The sequence below is a fragment of the Ammospiza caudacuta genome, chromosome 8, assembly GCF_027887145.1.
Source record: "Ammospiza caudacuta isolate bAmmCau1 chromosome 8, bAmmCau1.pri, whole genome shotgun sequence".
In the NCBI taxonomy this organism is placed as follows: Eukaryota; Metazoa; Chordata; class Aves; order Passeriformes; family Passerellidae; genus Ammospiza; species Ammospiza caudacuta.
In genome coordinates, this window is record NC_080600.1 from 39,110,432 (window position 1) to 39,133,439 (window position 23,008).

General features: G+C 37.2%; 1 protein-coding gene across 1 annotated transcript in view; it reads right to left on the reverse strand.

Annotated features, from left to right (window-relative positions):
- The window catches only part of LRP1B (LDL receptor related protein 1B), a 299,771-nt gene that overhangs the window by 25,334 nt on the left and 251,429 nt on the right, over positions 1-23,008 (reverse strand). Inside the window, exons 76-81 of the mRNA XM_058810030.1 lie at positions 22,463-22,569; positions 20,656-20,772; positions 18,657-18,830; positions 17,933-18,058; positions 10,351-10,515; positions 1,307-1,468 (exon numbers count right to left, since the gene is read on the reverse strand). Of these exons, the coding sequence (XP_058666013.1) occupies positions 1,307-1,468; positions 10,351-10,515; positions 17,933-18,058; positions 18,657-18,830; positions 20,656-20,772; positions 22,463-22,569 (851 nt within the window). The remainder of the gene's footprint in view (positions 1-1,306; positions 1,469-10,350; positions 10,516-17,932; positions 18,059-18,656; positions 18,831-20,655; positions 20,773-22,462; positions 22,570-23,008) is intronic.

Genomic DNA, 23,008 nt, shown 5'->3' on the forward strand with positions numbered 1-23,008 from the left:
GACCTTTCTCTAAAACTAAATACTTGTTTATATTGTAGATAATTCTAAACCAGTCCTTTATAACAGCTAATTTCCCATCCCTTTTTTTCTTAAATCAAGCCTTCTTCAGGAAATTCACTGAAGGTATGTAAGAGATGATGGCTTTCACATTTAATGTTCTCTGACAAGCACTATGACAGTCTAACAAGGCTATGACAGTCCTTGCCTTTAGAAAGTTACAGTCAAAGAAAAGCAGGAGCAGAAAAAAGGAGATGAATAAAAAACATTATTCAGATTTCAGTAAAATAATTTGTTCTAACTTAAGGATGATTGCTTCTGAAACATCATTTTTGAAATGACATGGGGAAGACAAACTGTTGTTTTTAAATGAGTGACCAAATTAAGAAATTTAAGATTACGTTTAAATGTTTTGAGTTACTGAAAAGAGATAATGAAAGAAAAGCATGGCAAGGAAATAAATGTAAATGAAGTAAGAGCAAAATGCCTACTAGCTGATAATCTACTTTTCTTGCTCCGCTGTTAAAGAAGTGAAAAATTAGAGGACATTGTAGAAAGTGAGTAGAGCCTTTCTAAGGGTATGGAAATTTTCAGGAAACTATCTCAATGAGAAGAGACTGATGGGTCAGTAGAATGAAAAAACAGGGAGAAAATCAGATACAAAAGACAGAACCTAAGTCCTGAGAACTAAACAAGAGTAACATTCAGAAATCCTTTACAATTCCAACACCAGGATGGGGCAGAAACCTCACTCAGGGTGATCTTTGAGCCAGTTTAAGGAATACAGCATTGTGAAACTCAAAGCTATCCTCAAGGTGCTGCTTGCTGGGTTAGAAATTGAAAGCAAAGGTAAAGGAGCAGTTTAAAAGAGTTTTTTGTCTGCAAAGACTAGGGACACCAGAAGGTTCTTTAACCAACTGTGTCAATTCATTACCAGCATAACAAAACACATGACAAGTTGTAGCAGAAGATTCTAACACAATTATCTCATGGCTACTGACAAAGTCATCTGTCTTGTACCACTCCACTCTACACTTATTCATGAAAATAACAATAAATCATTCCCAAAAAAGCTCCTTCTACAGCCACGTAGAAGGGAAGAAATCTTCTCAAGGATCACCTGAATACACCAGATGACATTGCCTCAGCAGCACGAACAATTCAACAACGGGGGCCGAATTTAACAACGCCGTAAAAAAAAGAAAAAAAAAAAAAAACCAAAACAAAAAAACATGCAGGGTTTAAACTTCGAGTGCATGGAGCTGCTTTTCCTGCACACCCAGATGGAACAATTAGTGGGATTACTCACAGTACTGGCACCTGTCTCCTGTGTACTCGGGCAGGCAGGCGCACAGGGGCTGGTTGCCGGCACTGACGCTGCAGGTGCCCCCGTTGTGGCAGAAGCGCTCGCACACGCTCTGGCTGCAGCGCGGCCCCGTGAAACCCAGGGCGCAGCTGCACGTCGGCCGGCCTGTCCACAACAGAGAAAGCTGGTTTGTGATCAAAGTAAATGCAAATTCAAACGATAATCAGCACTTTCTCAACACGGGTTTATGGTAAGAGCAGGAGGTTTCAATGTTCTAGCCCAACCGCGCTTCTCTGGACACTGAGAATGTGCCTTTGCGGACATTGCTTGAATGCAGAACTTCTGAAAAACTAAATAGTGTCTGGGAGTTATAGGCACTCAAAAACTGAATCTGTGCATTTTTACACTTATGCATGTGCAGTCATTGACTCTTTTATGAGAAAAAAAGTCATTATTTAAAATATACAATTGTCACCATGATATTTTCTGAAAAAAACACTTCAGCAGGATTTTTCTCCTGAGAAGATGAGAAGCCTCAGAAAAGAAAGGTAAACAATAATTATCTGGTTGCTTGGAATGTGGTTTGGAGGTTGCTTACCAACAGGTGCACCTTTGACTGGTTCCATGTGAATTGTTTTTAATTAATGGTCAATCCCAGTCCAGCTGTGTCAGGACTCTGGTCAGCCAGGGGTTTTTATTATTCATTCTTGTCTAACCTTCTGATATCTCCTTTCTCTTTCTTTAGTATAGTTTTAGTATACAATTTCTTTTAACATAACATCATAAAATAATAAATCAGCCTTCTGAGAACTTGGAGTCAGATTCTCATCTCTCATCTCATCCTGGGAACCCTCACAACGCCACAACATACAATCATTTCAAAGGTAGTCCTAAGCAGGAATTTAAGATTTGAGTGAAATCTTCAAGTCATCCTGCCATGCTGGGTTCTTCCTGTTGCAGAGGATAACTGTGTGATCACCATTGGTGTCTCTTCAGAGTGCACTACATTATTCTTAAATCTACAAACCTTGATATATAATCACAAGAAAAACAAATATTTACTAATGCACTAACAGCTATACTTTATAGAACAATTTTTAATAAACCACAAGTATCTGTGCCTGTTTTGTGTTGTTAGTCTCCAGATAACGGAGACTGTTGCATCAAAATTGCTGTCATCAGACCAAAGATGCCTGTAACATCAATATTTCATGTCTGAAAAGCAGTTAACACTTGGGGATGAACATTTGCACACAATGAACTCCTAGTCTACAGCTTCTTTTCAAAGGATTTTAAAATAGTCTTTAAAACCCATTGCATTTTCCGCCTATGATTCTTCGCTATTGTAGTTTTCCCATTTTTTTTCCTTATCTAAATCTCATGTCTAAAGGATTAATAGCTTTGTCCACTGTTTTATTAAACCCTTCTACTTTCCCATCTTATTTTCTTAAGGCTTATCTTCTTTAAAACAAACTTCTAGATCCCATTAATGTTTTTCCATCTCCTGACTTTGCTTTTTTATCTCATTTATAATCTCCAGGTAAATGACTTGATGTGTCCAAGCAGCCATCTCCCTTCTCACTTCCTAATAAACCATTCTCATTCTTGATTATCGCTTGCAAGACATTATTTTCCCCTGATCCTCCTCTTCACTTCCATTCAGCTTTAAGGATTTTCCTAAATTTGTGGAGAACAAAGTTTAACACTTTTATTTTTCCTGGATTCCCAGGAAGGAAAGAGATGAAGATTAAGCAGGACCTAAAGACTCTTCTGAAATAAAAGGGCAGACAGGATGGGTTGGAATAAGATGAGCTTCAAGGTTGCTTCCAACCCCAAATATTTCATGATTTGGTGTTTATCAAGTTAACTGTGTAATGTACTGCATGTGTGATGCAGAATCACTGGCATAAACAGGAAAAATAGAATTTATCACTGATTACCCAATGTATCCACACCTACTTTCCCACTTGCCTCCTGATGTTCACCACAGCTGCATCTGAAACTCTGACATGTGCAACCCTGCTCACCTTGCTCATCTTTCTTCTCCACTTAGCTAGCTGTGTTATTGAGTAATTAAGATTAAGCTGAATATTCCACAAACCCCACAATTTGATTTTTCTTCTGGTCTGCCTTTCTTTTAATCCTGTGCAATCATTCAATATCAAATTCTTTGGAGAATTTTTCAATGCAAGTGAAGCACCCAAATTTTGTCTCCTCTCTCTGACTCATGCAAATTATTTATTACATCTTTTTCCTTCACTTCTTGCCCTTCTAACATGACACACTTCATGTAATTCTTTTCAGTATTTTCTATTTTAAGCTATGCTAATTCAAAGTGTTTTGCAAATCATCCTAAGGGCCATGAGATCAGTTAGTCTCTTTCTCTAATGAGTACAGCAGGAACAAAAAACCATTGACCTAAAAATAGCTCCAGCTCCTTTAATATGCATCAGCCTGGTTATTCATATCTGTCCCCTGTGATCTAAACATTAAATCAAAGATGTTGAACTCAGATGTTAGCACACATTCCACTTGTTTTTCCCCATGTATACAGATGTATTTAAATTTCTGCCCCCAAGACAGGGGGATTCACATCATCCTTCATCTGAAGCAGTGTTTCAGTTAAAAAAAAAAAAAAAAAAGATAAAATAGTGGTAGAACAGTAGAACATAGATCTGGAGGTTGGAAATCAGTTTTCATTATAAATACTCCTCTATCTGTTAAAAGGATGAGACAATGATATTTTTCTAGTTTATAGAAAAGATTATTCTGTTCTTTACTAAAGTAGACTTATAAATATGCCAAACTGCTGACAGCTAAATGAAAATTTAATACAGTATAGCCTAAACCCCATTTGTGTCACTCAATTTAACATGACTTTCAGTAATGTTAACAGTCCATTGCCTATTTATACACAGACTGTTGACACCAGAAATAATACTAATAATGACATGTTCATTTGCCTTATTCTCATAAATTATTTCTGATACAAAAAATTTGGTTCCAAGAATAGTTTAACAAAACTGCAGCATTAAACAATGCTGAACAATGCCACAAGGTTTTGTATCATGGAATCAGAACAGAGATTTATGTTAGCAATGGAAACAGTCATGTAACCAAAATGTCAAATAACCCAGAAACTGCAGGATGAGCTCATGCACAGAGAGCTCCAGCACCCTCTCTGGCCATGAAATCTCAGGGTTAGAACTCTACAGACGCAGAATTAAAGCTCCCTCTGAATTCTTGACCCTCACCACCACAGCAAGATGCACAATACATTAGCATGTAGAAAAATATTCACATGGAAAGTGGTCTATAGAATGTTAAACTGCTTCAAATGCAGAACAGAATTTAGAAGAATGAAGGAGAATATATTCTGGTGACTCTTAAGACATAAGTTATTTTTGGCAGTAGGATATTAAAAAAATAGATGAAATTTTTGACATAGAAATGAAATGCAGTTTCGCCCCTTCATACCAAAAAGAAATCATTCAAAAAGAAAAAAATAATTAACCAGGGATTTAAATTTTTCACTGTTCAGTTAGGTTTGGATAGAGAGGCTGTAGTTACTCCTGGTTTGTCAATTCAATTTGGTCCATAATAACTACTGTCTATATAATAAATTTTCAAATAAAGTTCAAAAATTGCTTCAAAAATTCAAATAAATTCAAAAATTCAAATAAAGTTCAAAAATTGCTTCAAAAATATCTTGGTTTACTTTCTCTGTAGTATGTGGGTGACTTTTTTTGGGAATTCACTCATATATATTAAGCTTATATTTATGCATATTTTGCAAGAATTAGAATTCTAAGGGGATCAATTTTCATTTGTGATATTGCCTAAGCAACAGAGAAATACTCTGCATTTTCAATAACCAAATAAAGTTTTAAAAAATTTATAAAATAATTAAAAACTAGTTCAATAGCATTATTTTTGTCAGCTTTCTGCAAGTTTTGAAAAATGAGATCATCCAGATGAGTGTCTTCACCAAACTCTACATTGTTTATTTCTTCCAGTCACTGGTAAATTCACTACCATAAATGTGTGTTTTGAAGTTGTTATGTGTGAATATGCGTAATTAATTTCAATATTTAACTTGCTGTCACTAATAAAGAAAAGGAGGTGGCTCTACATGAGCTTTCTGCAAGCAGTATCTTGTCCTTTGGAGTTGTTATCAGCATTCTGTGGGAACCACAATAATTCATTTCTGTGTGGCTGATGAGCCATAATTAGCTTTAATGAAACAATAGGAGTGGAGAGAAGCTGCATCATTGAAGATAATTAGTAGGTGAGCTGATTGGGATCTATCCCAACAGCTACAAAGCCTCTCTGTGTTATGGGAAAGGAGAAAATAACAATTTCTAAATATCTCTGAGGAGTCTCAGGGACTGCTCTTTCCAGTGCTGGCATCAGCTCCAGGCAAACATCACCCTCATGCTGCCCACGGTCCCTGTCCTGCTGGCAGCACCTTGGGAAACTCCTGGGAATGATGTGGCATCAGCAAAACAGCTTCTTCACAGACAGTGTTTCCAGCAGGCACCAAATCACCTTGTTTTGCTCATAAAATAGAACACAAAATAATACCTGCTTCATACACTATGATTCTTTCAGACTATTTCATGCATTTTCATTTAAATGAAAAGCTTATTTTCTTTTCACTCATTTTGATTCAAACTTCACAATTCTGTGCGATTAGACATACCTTAGACAATCAGCAAACTATTCCTGCAATATATTTACTTTAAACTACATAGAACAACAAAGCATATTTTTATGGCAACAGTGACTTTTTTTGCCCAAATTCCCATTAATTTGGCTTACTGGAAAGTGTTCATGATTACACCCAAACTTTTAATTACATGTCTCAGATGTGTACTTTTAATTAACTGATGACATTTTCTTTGTTCAATTATTGTAGTTCAATACAACTGTCGTAAACTTATAAATTTTAATTAAAGCTGCTCCAATCTCTGGCTATATAACATTCACATAGGAATTTGCCAAAAGGCTTAGCAGTAAGTAAGCCAACAGTGAATAATCCCTGAATTGCCAGTGGGATTTGTTTAACAAATTAACATTTGTGTGCAGATAATGAGGTTCTACAACTTAACACATCCAGCAAAGATTTCGCACAATCATGTTTTAAAAAAATTAGTAATACTCTGCAATTTACTTAATTAGTTATCACATTACTATTCTATATTAGGTGGGGAAAGAGAAGAGGATTTACACATTCACTAGAACACACACATTCACCAGGAGAGTATTTTGTGTGCTGCACCATTTTATTTGGATCAGAATATGAAGCAAGGTTCATTCCCAGGAAATCTCCTCATTTTTTGAGCCAGAAGTGATCAGTAAGGAAATTCCCTGACTCCTGGGGAAGCTTCCAGCTGTGGGGACCCTTTGGAAGCATCATCTCATGAGGCTAAAATTGCTGGCTGCCCCTAAGCTCTCCAGAGGCCACGTGTACAAAATGACACCTGTGAGATTGAGTGCATCCAAGCTGTTAGAATAACATGTCAGAACTGACAGGGGCAGTTCAAGCCTCCAAGAAAGAGAGGGTCAAGCAAGGTGAAATGATCCTAGGTCATTTATATTTTGAAATGACCACAGGTCATTTATATTTTGAAATGATCACAGGTCATTTATATTTTGCAGATGGGTTTAGATTGGCACTGGTAGATGTACGGCTCCTGCAACTTCCACATGAAAAATTGTCATAATTTTGAACAAAAATATACTTTAAGGAAAGGCAAAGTTGGGAAAACATGTAGAACTTGATTGCATCAATTTAGCAGGTTAGTTTGATGAGTCGGATGTATAATGGATCAGAAGGATGAGTGCTGCTTGTTGAGGAGGTGTTTGTGAGCACAGACAGCAGCAGCACAGCAGATCCAAGTCAATGATACTGAGCTGACTTAATTTTAAAATAGTAATCTTGTGCTTCACAGAGATTGAAGGAGTTCTTTACCAAAATCAGTTTGCAATATACCTATTGGAACACAGGGATTTAAAGGTTGTGCCACTTGCAGACCTGGTTTAGTGGGGCACCTGGCAGAGCTGGGTTAAGGGCTGGGCTCAATCTCAGAGGTCTTTACCAGTCTTAATGATTCTATGGTTCTATTGCTCTCAGACAGAACAACCTGGTAGGACAAACTACAAATCTAGACAAAATACAACACTGAAGTTCCAAAGCCATTAATGAGAAACTGAACAATTCCTGGTAATAAAGGAAATTTTGATTCCTATGTGTAGAAAAGTGCAAGAATAAGGTAACAACAGACTAACTCTCACGTGAGCCTGGCACAGCAGCTCAGCTCTGCCTGGAAGGCTGAGACAAGGAGAAGGCTGGTCTGGATTTCACACCCTCAGTCCGACTGCAGAGGGCTCGTGCATCTCCTGGAGCTAAAAGTGCCTTGCCCAGTTCAAGGGCTGTATATCTGACTGGAAAGACAAAACTGTTGCTGCAAAAACCGTTGAGGAATTAAGTTTTCTTGGTTTAATTACATTTTTCAATGCTTTTGGGGAGTCCAGTGTAACTCCTCTCTGTAAAACATGTAGCAGCCTTAGCACATCATGGGCTAGATTAAACTGTGATAAGGGGCATCTCACTGGCATGCTAGTTTGTTTCAGTACCACACAATTTATGGACTGATAGAGATAAGAAATACAGCCTGATAAGAAATAGAGATCTCCTCTTAATAGAATATTTACCAGGTCCAGGGGCTAGGTATGCAAGGAAGATGAGATGCACATCAACCTGAACATTTTATCTAGAATATTGGATGGAGTCACTGTGATTTAGAAAGATACAAGGTCTTTTTTCCCCATTTCCAGCACATGAAAGTTATGGTGTGGGCTCCAAGGCACAGCCACCCTCATGAATTGGAAATGGCAGATAGGACATCTGGTTAACTTGAAATATGGCTGTTAAAAATTTGATGAAGCTAAAGGGAGCCAGCACAGCAGAAGAATACTCCTATCAGTGGGTGTGCACAGGTACAGCCATCAGAACCAGCTCTGTGTTCATCTCAGCTCTTAAAGGCACTTTGGTCAGGTGTGCCACAATAAACTTCAGCTGCTGTTAAAGGTTCAGATTCCCCCAAATCAGGCAGCTGAACAATGAAATGTGGATGGTGGTGACACCCATGCTGGCTCTCCTGATGCACTTTAGTGCAGACACATCATTCCATTTGGGATGAGGCATCAGGCTCGTTCCTTCATCCCCAGGCTGATTCCTGCCCTCCCCAGCCTGATTTCTTCATCCCCAGGCTGATTTCTGCCCTTTCCAGGCTGATTCCTTCATCCCCAGACCCGTGTTAAGAATTCAACAAAATGTATTGTAGACCCTGCTCAAATGTTGCCTCTACCCACTGGGGGCAAAACCTACTGCACTAATTGTTTTAGCAAGGCTGAGAGATTTCAGAGGCTGGATTTAGCAAATGAAAATTAAAAATATCCATGCAATAGCATAGCTGTGTGAGCACAGCAAGTGTGAGCTGCCTGGGAGAGGGAAAACAAACTGCTGGAGGTGAGAGAGCCCTGTGGCTACTGCCAAAAAAAAAGGATTAAATAAAACCCTGGGGTCTCTGCAGGACTCACAACAGAGCTGAGTTTCAGGAGCCAAGTTACTAATTTTATTAAGCCTTTTAACCCCACAAAAGAGTCAACTAGATGCAAGACATGTAAAAATGTGGGAATAAACATCCTCTCCTCAGATGATGAGGAAGCTCTGCACACCATTTAAACCATCACTTCCACTCACTTGCACGTCCTCACTTAGCATTTATTGATCCCACCACATTGATAAAAATCGCTGCTTATCACTTGTGCCAGTAGTTCCATCAGCTGTTAGGAGCAGTTTAAAGTCTAATTCATCAACTTTCAGTGCAAGTAATTCTCATTTTCTGATATTTAGTCATTATTATGAACAACATTATTAACCCTCAACGAGTCAGAACTGAAAGAATAAATTACCAGACTTGCATTCACTTGGAATTTTGCCACCATGCCTCAGTCAATGGGAGGAGGCTCCAGAGAAGCCAGCAAGTGGGGCTAAATTAGCAAATTACATAGGCTTACATAGGTTAATTAGTAAGGAATGCAATGGAAATCTTTACAATCTAAGCTCTCTCTGCCACAGAGACTCAGATACAGAATTCTGCATTACAGGGAGGAATCTCTGATGAGCAGTCACAAAATTCTCAAGGTCAGGTGCCTGGGCTTTTTTTCAGAGTGTGGTGGCCACTTCATCATGCAGGAGAACATGATTCACAGCATCTTAAGCACATTAAAGCTTCTGAGAAGGAAGTAGCAAATTCTTCTCCAGCCCTTGTATTTTGAACCAAATATTTAAATATTCCTTGAAGCAGAAAATAGAGTTCTACTTCTCTGTTCTCACAGAATTGCTACATTTTAGAGGACTTATTTTTACACTTTTCCTCTCTAGCCCAAACACTATAAAAGATACGAAAGCTTATGTGTTAGGGACAAAGACAAATTGTCAAATTCCTGCTTTTTAACAGGATAAACCCTCTGAACCCAGGAAAATGAAGGATCTGAGCTCTCATCAACAAAATCATCCTGAGAATTAGGTGAGTAAAATTCCTGTTTGGTGAACCCCAGTAAGACAAAGGTAAAGGATTGAGGTCAGGTATTTAAGCAAATATTTCTGTGTATGTACATATCAATTTAGGGAGTGAATTGATGTAAATTTAAAGAAGAAATCTGGACTTGTTGTAGATGTAGTTTGACTGGACATTCTGATTTACAATTCCACTGCTAGACCTCAATGCCTGTGTCATTACATTAAATATTTACTTTTATTTTCTCTTTTCTGGTATACAGTTTAATTGTGCTGAAACACCCAGATAAGTAAAGTCCCTATTGGTTACAAAAAATATGTGTGAAATATGCTGCATTTTTTTGCATTTTGTTTAAGCACAGACAAAGCAAATAAAGAGAAAAAAAAAAAAAAAAAAATTAAAAGGAACAAATTCAAGCATTTAATGCAGGTCAAGACAGAGCTGTTCAGAAATCCTTACCAAGGAGAGAGGCCCCACAGGTCCCTCCATTCTGGCAGTAGTTGTAGCAGTGGTTGGTTTCACACCTCTCCCCAGAGTAGCTTGGCCAGCAGTGGCACCGGGCGTCCCCCTTCTCATTGATGATGCACTTCCCTCCATTCTCACAGCTTAATTTACAGCTGTCATCTGCAGCAAGAACACACACACACACAGAGCTTCAACAGCTGTGATCTGCAGCAAGAACACACACACACACACAGGGCTTCAACAACTGTGATCTGCAGCAAGAACACACACACACACACAGGGCTTCAACAACTGTGATCTGCAGCAAGAACACACACAGGGCTTCAACAACTGTGATCTGCAGCAAGAACACACACACACACACACACAGAGCTTCAACAACTGTGATCTGCAGCAAGAACACACACACAGAGCTTCAACAACTGTGATCTGCAGCAAGAACACACACACACAGTGCTTCAACAGCTGTGATCTGCAGCAAGAACACACACACACACACAGGGCTTCAACAACTGTGATCTGCAGCAAGAACACACACACACACACACACACACACACACACAGGGCTTCAACCTCCCCAGCTCCATGGAATGGCAAAACAGGGCCTTGCCTCAAACACTGCCATGGGTCTCTGTCCGTGAGGGCAAAATATCACTTTTCAGAATGAGGAAAGTGATCTATTCCTTCTGTTTGCACAGTGACAGAAAAACCCCACACTAAACCCCACACTTGGGGACCAGAAATCCTGGAAAGGCTCCCAGGGGCCTGTAGGGCTGGTGAGAGTTCTCTCATGGCACAAGGAAGTTGGCCTCCCTAGGATCTAAGTGAGTAATGATAGTATGAATTCTTGTTTGAAACTATAATTCCAAGTTTGAGAATTGGGAAATTCAATGTTGGTTTCATCTGGGAGACCTTGGAAAACTTCTCAGTCATTTTCTGGTGACCTCAGCCCATTTTTACTAGCCTTTTTTGGATTTCTCTTCCACATTCTCTGCTAACAGCCTTCTTAACTAAGCTCTGTCCGAAATATTTAAAAGGAATTTGTTTGGCCTTTAAATCCTCTTCAAAAATTGGTATTTGCATACAAACTTGTTTCTCCTAAGTCGTATTTTCTACTAATTTATTTTTTTCTGCTCAGATTTTAAAATCCCTGAGAAGGGAAGCTGCCTGCTGCTCTGCAATCACAATTCTTATGACACCAGTGCCACCCTCTTGGTGATGAGATAAAAGGGGAGAGACACAAACTCTGATCTGGCCAGATTCACTCTTCATGTAATTCATTCACTCTTTTATAATTAGAGTTGTGTCTCTCTTAGAAACACTTTGAACAGTAAACCTCTATTAATTTCAATGAACAAGGTACAAAATCACTCAATGATAACAACAACAGCAAATTAATTATAGATGAGCACACACACAATGCTCAAACATACAAACAACTGTAATCCTAAAGAAGCAGAAAAGCACCTTTCCAGCCCAAATCATGCTTTCAGCAATTAGACTTCATTTGCCACACAGCAAAACAATCCTGTGAAGCCAGACTGCTTCCTAACGAATCCAGGAATATAGCCAACATGGCTTTAAACAAGAGAGATGCCACAAATACCAAGAACTTTTCAATAATACATCCACTGCAGGAGTGTTGCTGAATTCATCTGCTTTAGTCAAACAAGTAATAAAAAAAAGTCAAGATTCCTGTTTGCCCCTTTCTGGCTGAGGTCTAACATTGACTGGCTTGGCACAGGCACAGCACCTCCTTTGAGTTTCAAAGAAACATTTTGTGCTGCAAGTGCAGAGTTTAGGAATGTTGACATAAACCTGGGATGGAACCTATTTAAACAAAACTTCTGGAAACTGTCATCTTTCAGATAATTGTATCTTTCTAAAATTAAGCTGCAACTAGGCAGCAAATCTTAAATTTCCCGTGATGGACTGACTGGTGCCTCATTATTTCATGAGTTGTACAATAAAAATATGAAATACTGTTTTCACTTGATTTTTTGGTATCTCCCCTGTACATATACAATTGCTGTAAGAAAGCTACTTTGTATTTGGGAGTTTGAGGATGCTTCAGTGTTTTATTAATTTGGGTGGTTCATTAAATCCTTTGATGTTCCATGAACCGTTCTTCAGTTACTCATTACAGAAGTTGTTTGAATGGATAATGTGGCATATCTTATTGGAGAGAAGGTCTATTTTTGTTTTGCTTATCTTATCTGTTTTACTTATCATTAGTCATGAGTTTATGGAGCAGAACTTGGCAAAAACAGAATAAATAACAGTGATGTACAGACAACTGCTCATTTTTATGAACCTTTCTGATAGTGCATTAAAATATGTTCTATTTCTCTTTTAGAACAATTCCACAGAATTAAGATATAAAATCTGGGGGAAAAAATGGAAATTATTACTGATTTTGTTCTCTATGAAACATTTTAAATTCAAGAATCTCAGTACAACTCTAATATGGAGCAGAGAAATGGTAATAGAGCAATTTTGGACTTTCAATAAGCTGAGAAAGAGGATTGAAAGATGCAATGGAAAAGGCAGTTTTAAAATAGTGTATTAGACTTGAACAATATATGGGGTTTAATGCTGCTGCTTTGCTGTCTGGAGGTAAATACAAGAAACAAATTGCACTGATTCACATCAGCCTAGTACAAAAAGGGGATGACATGCCTGCCTTTGTATGGGAAACATGAGAAGAATGGTTCCACAGGAGAAGACAGGAAGAAAAGGAATACGGGAGAAAATTACAAAGAATTACTAGAAAAAGCTGAATACAGTTACTTGGAATTACTGAATAAATACTTCAGAAGGAAGAAGTGGGAACAGTTCTAGCAAGTACCCAGCCTTGGAACAAACTCGTTAAAAAGACAAAATCAGAAAAATTTCTAAATCTAGTCTTCAATGCTGTTCTGAGCTTGCTAAATGCAGACTTAAAGACCTCTCAGCTGCTCCTTTCACTTCTGAAATGACAGAGGTACATCATTTCACTTCTTATACTACCTCTAGTCCAGCTACTGAATCTCTCTAACATGAAAGAGAGAAAGGATTACAGATCATGTAATTTTATATATTCTCCTCTAATCTGGATATTTAGTTTTATGCTGCCTTGTTTTGCCTATTTCAATCTTAACATCTTTAATACATAATCAAAGAATTATGATTTGCCATTTCTCTTATGATTTTCTTCACACTAAAACTGTTTGGCACAAACATTAATAGGCTTTGTCTTATCAGCTTCATCATTGACTCTTCCCTTTTACTGGAAGCAAAAGGAAAATCTTACAAAGAAGAAACACTCATAAAACAGCAAATCAAAGATTTGCTGGTATTTTTTTCTTTCACTTGTTAAATTTTTCATATTCTATTCCTCTGCCCTCACTTACACAAGACATACCTTTTATTGGCATTTCTATGACAGCTCTATTCTTTCTTGAGAGAAATGCATCTTTTTGCCATTTTCTCCTTTTTGGAGTATCCCCCAGTTTCTGGACTAGACAAGTTAAATGGGGAAATGATGTTATAGAGCACAATGTTTGGGATCTACATTCTTTGGGACAAAAACAGTTTCCCCCACCCTGGAAAATACTCATCCCTTCGGGCAGAAAGTTCTTTTCCCTTGGCTCTCCCTTGGACAAATGTGTAGCTCATCCTGTACTGAGCTGAATGCACCAAATAAAGACAGAGAGCAGAGTTCCAATGTTGATGGAAAGTTCCATAAATCTTCCTTCAGATAAGAGTTGTACTACACCTGCCAATTTGCCATATGCTGAAAAGTATCAGAACAAGTTGTTCTCCCCAAATTTTGTCTGAAGGCTGTAACACAGATGCTCCTCTTTGTTTTTCCTTCACTTTTTTTTCCTCTTTAACATCTGTTTTCTTTACAATTTTAAAAGGGAGAGAATGGCTAAGAAAAGAATGCACAGTGTGAAAATGTAACCGGCACCCATTCTCTTCTGCACTGGGAAACAACCCTCCCAACAATGATCCTTTTGTAAATACAGAAGAAATGCTGTAAACAGATTTTTTTTCCTAAAATAGAAGCAGATTTCTTTGTGACCCTTGGTTTTTACTGAAATCTAAGAAGTCTAGAAAAGCAGCAGAACCCCCAAGAAGATAGCAAGGACCAAACTGCAGTAGTTCCTCCTCTCTGAGGCAGATTTTGGGGTTGAAAAAGAAGGTACACAGGGATGAACCTCCCCAACCCCAGCCAAAGCACCTTCTCTGTCTGTATGCAGTGGACAAGTCCCCATAGAGACATGCTGAGGGGAGCAACATGATAAATTAAATGTTTCACCCCTGTTCAGAAGCAACATCAGTTCTGAGTCTTTGGAATTCTTTCCTCAGGCTTTCCATTCAACCAAAAGAGCAGAAATGTTCCCCTCTTAAGAGGAAAGTGATAAGTGTGAGGTTCCAGAGCAAGGAACTCTTGGAACTGTTCATTATCCTGCTCCTTCAGCTGTGGGACTCAATGTCTTCCTCCAGTGCAATTCTCTCCATTCTCATCCTCTGGGTACATTTTTAGCTTCATTGTGCTACAGACAATTAGATACAAGAAATCAAATAGGTGCAAATTCAGGGGTCTCTTTTAGGAAATGAGGTGGCGCTCTGCTCTTTCCTTTAGGTAAAATAAAGGGTAGCTTCTAAACTAAAAAAGTCCAGCCTGTTTCAGTCCATAAATAAGCCCCAAAAGAATTCTGGTTCTGTCAGTCCCAGTCATCCAGGGAGAAATGAGATGGGAGCTTATCTCAGGAAACACTGGAACTTGTACTCACTCTGTTTTAAAAAAACATTCTCAGTGATGCAACACACCCATATGTTGTAATGACTCCAGCCTGAAAACTCCAAATCAAACCCAGAAGCTGTTTCTCCTCAGTTGCTTGAGGTGCTGGGGAAACAGCTGTCTGAGGCAATCTGCATTCAGAAAGTCAGTATTTAACATTCCTCCTGTAGGGCTCATGAAGAAAAAAAACAATGGACCAAGGCAGGAGTAGCAGTACGGAGAACTTTAGGACTTAGCTAATTTTCTTCTGATTAAAAATACAAAAAAAAGGAAAGTGAACAATCCAATGAACAAGAATCTGAGTCAGTTTTTGGGATGTAGCACAAGGAACAGAGCAAGACTGAGATTATCTTGCAGTCACCAACCTTTATGGCAGACAGACTAAGAAGAAATTGAATTGAAATGGAGATGGCTGTCCTGTTTTGGCTCTGCCAAGTCATGGACAGAGAAACTAGAAACTATCAGTAGTTTGCTTACTGCATTTAAAAAGACTTAAAAAACACTCAAAGACATTAAAAATATTATGAATATTCAAGAGCCTACTATTTTCTATTGTAACTTGAATTTGATATTATTCAAAAAGTACAGTTCAAACCTACAAGTTCTTGGTATCCACAATTGCTGCTAATTTCTAAGAGTAAAACACTTCTTACATGACCTAAAATAGCTGTGTGCAAGTACAATAAAACCAGAACACCTCAAAAACCAGAAGACCACCAAAATCAACAAGAATATTCTGACTGACTTTGAATCAGGATTTTATTGCAGAGCAACAAAAAAAATATTTCTGTCTAACCTCCCTTTGGACTGTTAGGTCACCCTTCAACAATATACAGTCAAGTAAAGCAGGATGTTCTGTTTTGGGTTATTGACAGTGCCAAAAATGTTCTGAGTAGCTTTAGACAAGGTGGATGTGTGGGGTCTGGAATATTTCACATACATTTTCTAGATCTTCATCAGAAAGGGAAAACTGCAGCACCTAGTTCTTTATTCCATACTATACAACCTCCAAAAGGAAAAGGACCTGATTTATAAATTGACTTTTTGTTTGTTTGCAGGCTATTAGTGACCTATTAATGGCAAGTGACTGTCACTCAGCCTTTATTATAAACCTGTATCAGTTCATGATGCTGATCTTGGGGTCAACTCTGATCTTTCCAGAAATCTCTGCTGGTTCTTGGGAGCTGAAGTGCAGTCTCAGCAAGAGACAAAAATTTATCTTCCACTTCCATTTAAAATAAATCAAAATACTGTAAAAAAAAAAATTGAGAGTACTATGATTCAGAAGTTTCAATTCCTAATTCTTAATCTGTGATACTACAAAACTTGCAGTCTACTAATACAAAAATAACATAGATGAAAAAAAGTAAGAAAAAGCCTACATTAGGCATTACTTGAAATATGATTGTAAACAAAAAACTACAGAAATACTTATTCAGCAGCCCTTTAAAAAGTCATAACAGATATTGCAGCCATGGGAAGGTACTGGAAATTATCAATATATTAAAAATGCTTCTCTAGGCATTTTCTGCCTACCCATAAAAATTTATAACAAGTCATTTAAAAACCTCTTCAGATCTCTCTTTAATAAAAACACACATTCCTGAAAACATTACCACAGCATAATCCTTTGCCCACTAGTAAAAATGGAGCATTACTGAAATTATGAGTACAAACTGGTACAAGTCAGCAGGGAAAATCAAATTTCTTCTATTTGTCCATTCTTCAACACTTAAATATTAACTATGGGTAGCTTGAAATAATTTTTAGGTGGTGCTGCAACAGCAGAAATTCTTGACATGTGTCCACCTGAGATGGACAAAGAGCTGACACTTGGAGGGGCAGGGAGGGTGCTCAGACTGATTTGTGTCCAGAGCTGGACAGTTTTATTAATACCACATCATGAGCCACTAAAACACAGACTTGTTCATTCAATGCTTAAAGCCTAGGCAGTATAAATCAATGAGATTTTCTCCAGAGAATTATGACATTTCAGGTAAATTAATTTAATTGCTAAATTGAGCACTTTAAGCACAGAGGATCTCACCAAAAAAACCATCACTTGCACTTCTGAGCCTGGAATTAAACATCAGAAGAACACCCTCATACACATAATACACACAAGAAATGCTATTCAGTGATTTCTAGAACATGAAAAAAAAAAATCAAGCTGGCTAAGAAATTATTCCAGCAGTGTGACCAAGCTAGGTTTGGCCTAAATTAGAGTGAAGATATTTTAAAGATTCCCTCCCCACCCCTAAAACACAGCAAGAACTTAGAGGCTTTTTTCTCAGGAAATCTGGTTTCCTGTGTCTCAGTATTAGTCATTACAAAGGTTCCCAGAATATATAATTTTAGATTAAAATGCTGCAGGTTTTTTTCCTTTCTTTGACTTTTACTTCAAAGTCATTATTATTTGCTGTGTTGCTCTCACTGCCTTTCACCATTGCTGCAGTGTTTTTTTCTCCTGAATGACTCACTTTTAATTTGGGATCCAAAACACCTCAGTGTTTTTCAAACTTCTTTTGGTCAGTATTTATACCCACTCACTTTTAACCATCTTGTATCTTGTTAAGCTGAAAGCTCATTTTTTATTTTGATGAACATTAGCAGGGGAGGCATTTTTTTTGAATCAGGCATTTTGTTTCTTCACCTTTCAATTTCAGCTCATTAATGTGTATATTGAACATCACAAAACTCTGCCCTCACAGCCAGCCTGGCCTTTTGCAATGACCAAAACTGCCCAGCTGTTTATTTTCTGGTTTTCCTGCACTTTTCAGTACCTACCTAGGAGGCTCTGATCAATGCATGTTCCATTCATCAATGCCTTTCCTTCTGGACAAGCACAGGTTGCACCAGAAGGGTTGAGTAAACAAATGAATTCACACGTCAGGTGCAAGCAGGGGTTAGGCACTGTTTGAAAAGACAAAATATTAGAGATATTGATGATTTTTTTAAAATTAAAAAAATTTAGAACTATGTTCTAAAACTAAGAAAAAATAAATAAATAATCAGATAGAAAAATTCTGATACACTTCCACTTCCCAGGATATCAATGGCCTCGAGTCTGTGAACACATTCCCCAAGCAGCAATGCAAGACGAATTTATTCCATTACCAAAAAATAGAATTTATTCCATTTTTTTGGTAATGGAATAAATTCCATACCAATTTATTCTATTCTAAGAATAGAATTTATTCCATTACCAAAAAATCTATTGGTAACATGGAGTAAAAAATTTCATCTGCTTCTGGCTAGAGGGATTGTTATTCATCTCTCTTCTAATTATTTTTATATCTCAGTTACAGTGAAAATACAAAAGGCATTTGTGTACAAACTTGTCCAGCATCTTTCAAATGGGTGCAAACACATCAAAATGATATTAAAAAAAATATGACTAAATCTATTTTCAGTTTGTACAATCAGGCTCTGGTTTATGTCTACACAACTTGGTTACATTTCCCCCTCCAAGACTGAATTTAAAGTATTTACAGTAATTATGCTTACTCACAGTCCGTTTGTTTGTAGCGGTGGAAAACCAAGGCACTTTTTGCTTTATCAACATCCACACTTAGGTATTCTACAAGGCTCTTGCCAAATTTGTGCACTCTAAATGCACCATTTTTAGGGCCTGCTCCATATATGTAATCCTCAAAAATGTCAATTCTATGTGGATGCAGTAAACCTTGAATAAAAATGGATAGTAAATACAAATATATATTTTTATTCAAATAATAAACAAGTTTTCAAAATAACAAATTAAATTCATTACTGTGATTAACACCTAAGGACGTTGTTTTTCAGACAGCTTGTTTGGTCCTCACAAAAAATTACTTTTAAAAAAAGCAATCTTCCTCAAAGAACCCCTTTCCATTTTGCAGGCAACTTAAATTTCAAGATTTTTATCAGTTTTCCACACAATTGAGTTTCAGAAACTGGCTGATAATTGAAGAAAAAGAAACTCTGTGGTAACAACTCACTAATTAGAGCAGACTTGTTCTACTTGTTGCACCTTAGGTACAATACTTTAACTAGATGCATGTGACAAGGAAGAAAGAGGTCATCTTGCTTCACATCAAAGAGATTATTCTGACAAAACATTTCTTCAGCTCCTTCCTAACATATTTGAAATGCCAGTTTGTTGTACTATGCTTGTTCTAATTTGTATTATAGTAAATTAATGCAAAAGAAATTGTTAGCTCTACCAACTCCTCATTTTTAAGAGCTCTGAGGGGCTCTTTGGCCACCAGTTGGATTTCCTGTGTACAACTGGATGTAGAAATTCACATTTGCCCTCAGTAAGGAAATGGCTTCTAACTAAAACTTCTTTGCCTGAGATGCATCTCTTCCTGAAGCCATAAAGAATTAGAAATATTCCTTGTCATACCTTGTGTCTGCTATTTTCTCCATTTACTCTAAAAATGGTTTTGTATTTCCTTTGTATTTACCTAATTTCATCAATCAGCCTTTATTTCTTCCTATGGTTCTTTCACGCTATCAGTGCTTGGCACTCAGTATTTAATTTTCATAAAAATATTAATGAATTCTAACTGATTCTTTTAGGCTTTTTTAATTCAATGGGTTGAAGGTTTTAGTCTCATTGTAAAGCAATTTCTAAACTGCCCCAATTTTCCTTTAGCCCAGTGCTAGAGGAGGTTGTGGTCAGATCCCCACTCTCACAGTGATCTTTCAGACAATTATATTCATATATATTGATACAAATTGTGGAATAAAGTGCTTTTAAATCAAAATAAGATATTTTCAATCTTGTCCTGCCCAATTAGGATTATGGGGCATTCTTCCTAGTATATTCCAGAATATCCTGGTGAATTCTGGGAGAAAACACTCAATAGCACCAGGTATAATAACACCCTGACAATTCTCCAGAACTAACTGCCCACAATCCTCCCCAAGAATTGCTTTCAAATCTTTTTTTAATGTGCCCCTTTTATTTTCTACTCAAACTTCATAAATTTCTTACTTAACAAGTTGTTAAAAAGCCATTGTGCGCTTGAAAACAGTTTGCTTCACCAGAATCTCCTTTTTTTAACAAAAGGAACTTTCTTCATTCACATTCTGTTAGCAGAATTCTGTGATTACTCACTGACCTGAAAGCCAAGCCCATTATTCTCCCGGAACTGATTCAGACCAACTGTTCTACAGCCCCTAAAACTCCAGTTCAATGCAGGCAGCCCTAATACAAGTCCAAGTGAGATCAAGCCTAAATATTAATCCCAATGGTACTCAGTAATACCTATATTTGGAGATCTGTACATATAATTAAATCTTTGTTCCCCTAAGGTAATTTTATCAGATTATCTTAAAGCTGAAATTATCTTTATTTTATCTAAAACACTTGCTTAGATAACGTTTGAAACATTGTCTAACAAAAGCACAAAAAATTACTCAATAATCCCTGCTTTTTGCTTACATAGTGTTCTGAATAGTGTAACTTCAGCCAAATAAAATAAAATAAAATGAGAATCACATTATACCAAGGCTCTCCATACCTTGTTTTGTGCTCACAGACACAACTGAGTCGGACCCATCAAAAAGAACACTGCCAATAACAGACAACTCGAAATCAGCCCAGAACAGGCGCTGGCTGAACGGATCAACCACGAGACCTACAAAGGAGATAAAGTTCAAAAAGGAACATAAAAACTGAAAAAAAATTAGTATTTTTCTGTAATGCTACATTTTTATGTCATTCATATTCTCGTGTACACAAAATATTGTGGCAATGAAAAGACTTGACTGGAAAACAAAGAGAATAAAATATTACAGCTCCCACTTAAGCCTTCCCCTTGGGGAAACCATGGTTTTTTACTTTCTTTACCTTACTCTGCCCAAGGTCAGCTCCTTTTCTAACCCATTCTCCTAGAGACAGAAATACCAGGTGGGAATTAAATATAGAGTCAACTCCTCTAACCTGTTCTCCCAACCAAAATCTAATATGCCAATTGCACCAGTGTGATCCTGTGTCAAAAACAAGGCATTCAGAATTCATGGAATCTTTGCACCCTGTTTCCACACATATTTAATTCTGTTCTCATTTTTACCACCAAGACTTCCCATGCAGTCTTGCAGAATTAAAAATCAGATTATTTTAACTACATTACTTCTGCAAGACTTAAACAGCAATATTGGAAGATATATAGCTATCTATTTTTATATATATTTTCATCTTTATATGAAAAGAAAACAAAAGAGAATAAAAGATCAATGGCATTATAAATACCCAGCCTCTAGGCAATAATCAAATAGTTAAATCAAGTAGTCCATGCTTCACAGAGGAAGATTAAATGGTTAATATGCCATTTTAGGTCATGTCAAACACTTCAGCCTGAAGAAAATATTGAAGCCATAAAATAATTTCATTCTGAGCTTTTGAAGTTGCAGCGCATCTTTAATAAGAATGGGGAAAGGTATTTTTCTTCCTAGTTATATAAGTAGGTAAGTCAGAAAAAAATACATCAAAAGAAATTATACATAACAGCAAAAATACTCCTCTTAAGGTCATAAATTAATCAGCTGCAGATAGATGAGAGGAAGTGGAGAAAATCTGACTCACAGACCAGTGAAATATGTTTACATTTAAAACTCCATTGTAAAAAACTCTCTTTAAAAGAAACACTGGCATTCAGGGATATGGCTAAAGAGAATAATTTCTGGTAAAAAGCAATCACAATGTGTCATTGCTGTGTGATACATGGGACCTGTAAGGGGCATGCTTTAGAAGCAGTCCCCATTTTCCAGCTTTAAATTATTCTTTGCATTTTAATGAGAAGATTTAAATATAAATTAATACACAACTAGCATTCTCAATGTACTTTCCTGGTATCAGAGATAAAAGTATTTCTATTTGTTTTATACATGCAACACTCCTGTGATTGTCATTTCTAGGAAGTCAAGCCCAAATGCTCAAATTCTCCCTCCCTCTTATTTGAAATAGGAAAGCCATATGTGGTAATAAATTTAAAAACAGTGTAAATAATATCAGTAAAACCCCATTTGGGAGGGAATATCAAAGGTTTGAACTCTTTCCTTGCATTCCCTCTACATGGGCCTGTGTTAAATATCTGACAAAAATTAAAAACTCCATGAACATCTATTTTCTACTATGAAGTAAAGGAAGAAAACACAGAAGGATGTTACTAAAGTATTTTTAGGCAATAAATACAGGAAAATGCCCATTTCTTGAGTGTTTTGTCACGTTGGGTTTTTTGCTTGTTTGTTGGGTTTTTTTTGTTGTTTTTAACTGAAATCTTCCTCAGCTAGTGGGTACCAGGTATTTTGGAAAAATGAGTTGTTTACCTGTAGGTCTTTGCAAGTTCTTTTGAACCAGTATCCTTCTCAGAGTACCATCCATAGATGATTCCTCTATGTGGGACCGATCCCCAATAACTGTCCAGTACATCATCCTGAAATATTAAACACAAATTTAATCTGAATGCCAGCACAGAGCCTCCAAACACTTCACTGATACTCAATTTTTGTGAGCCTTTCAACATTCACGGCAGAGTGGAGGTCTTGGTTTACATTTAGGCAAGTTGAGCAGGAAATTAAAAAAACAACTTGGAAAAGTTTAGATAATTGCAGACATCATTTTCTTTCCCTTACTGCATTTTGAAATTTTATTGGAATTGCCAAATCAGAGTGGTGTTGAAGGATACATACCGCTTTTTAGGATTTACAGCAATTAAGCTGAATGCCTGCACAGAGCCTCAAACACTTCACTGATACTCAATTTTTGTGAGCCTTTCAACATTCACGTCAGAGTGGAGGTCTTGGTTTACAGTTAGTTAAGTTGAGCAGGAAATTAAAGAAACAACTTGGAAAAGTTCCGACAATTGCAAACAT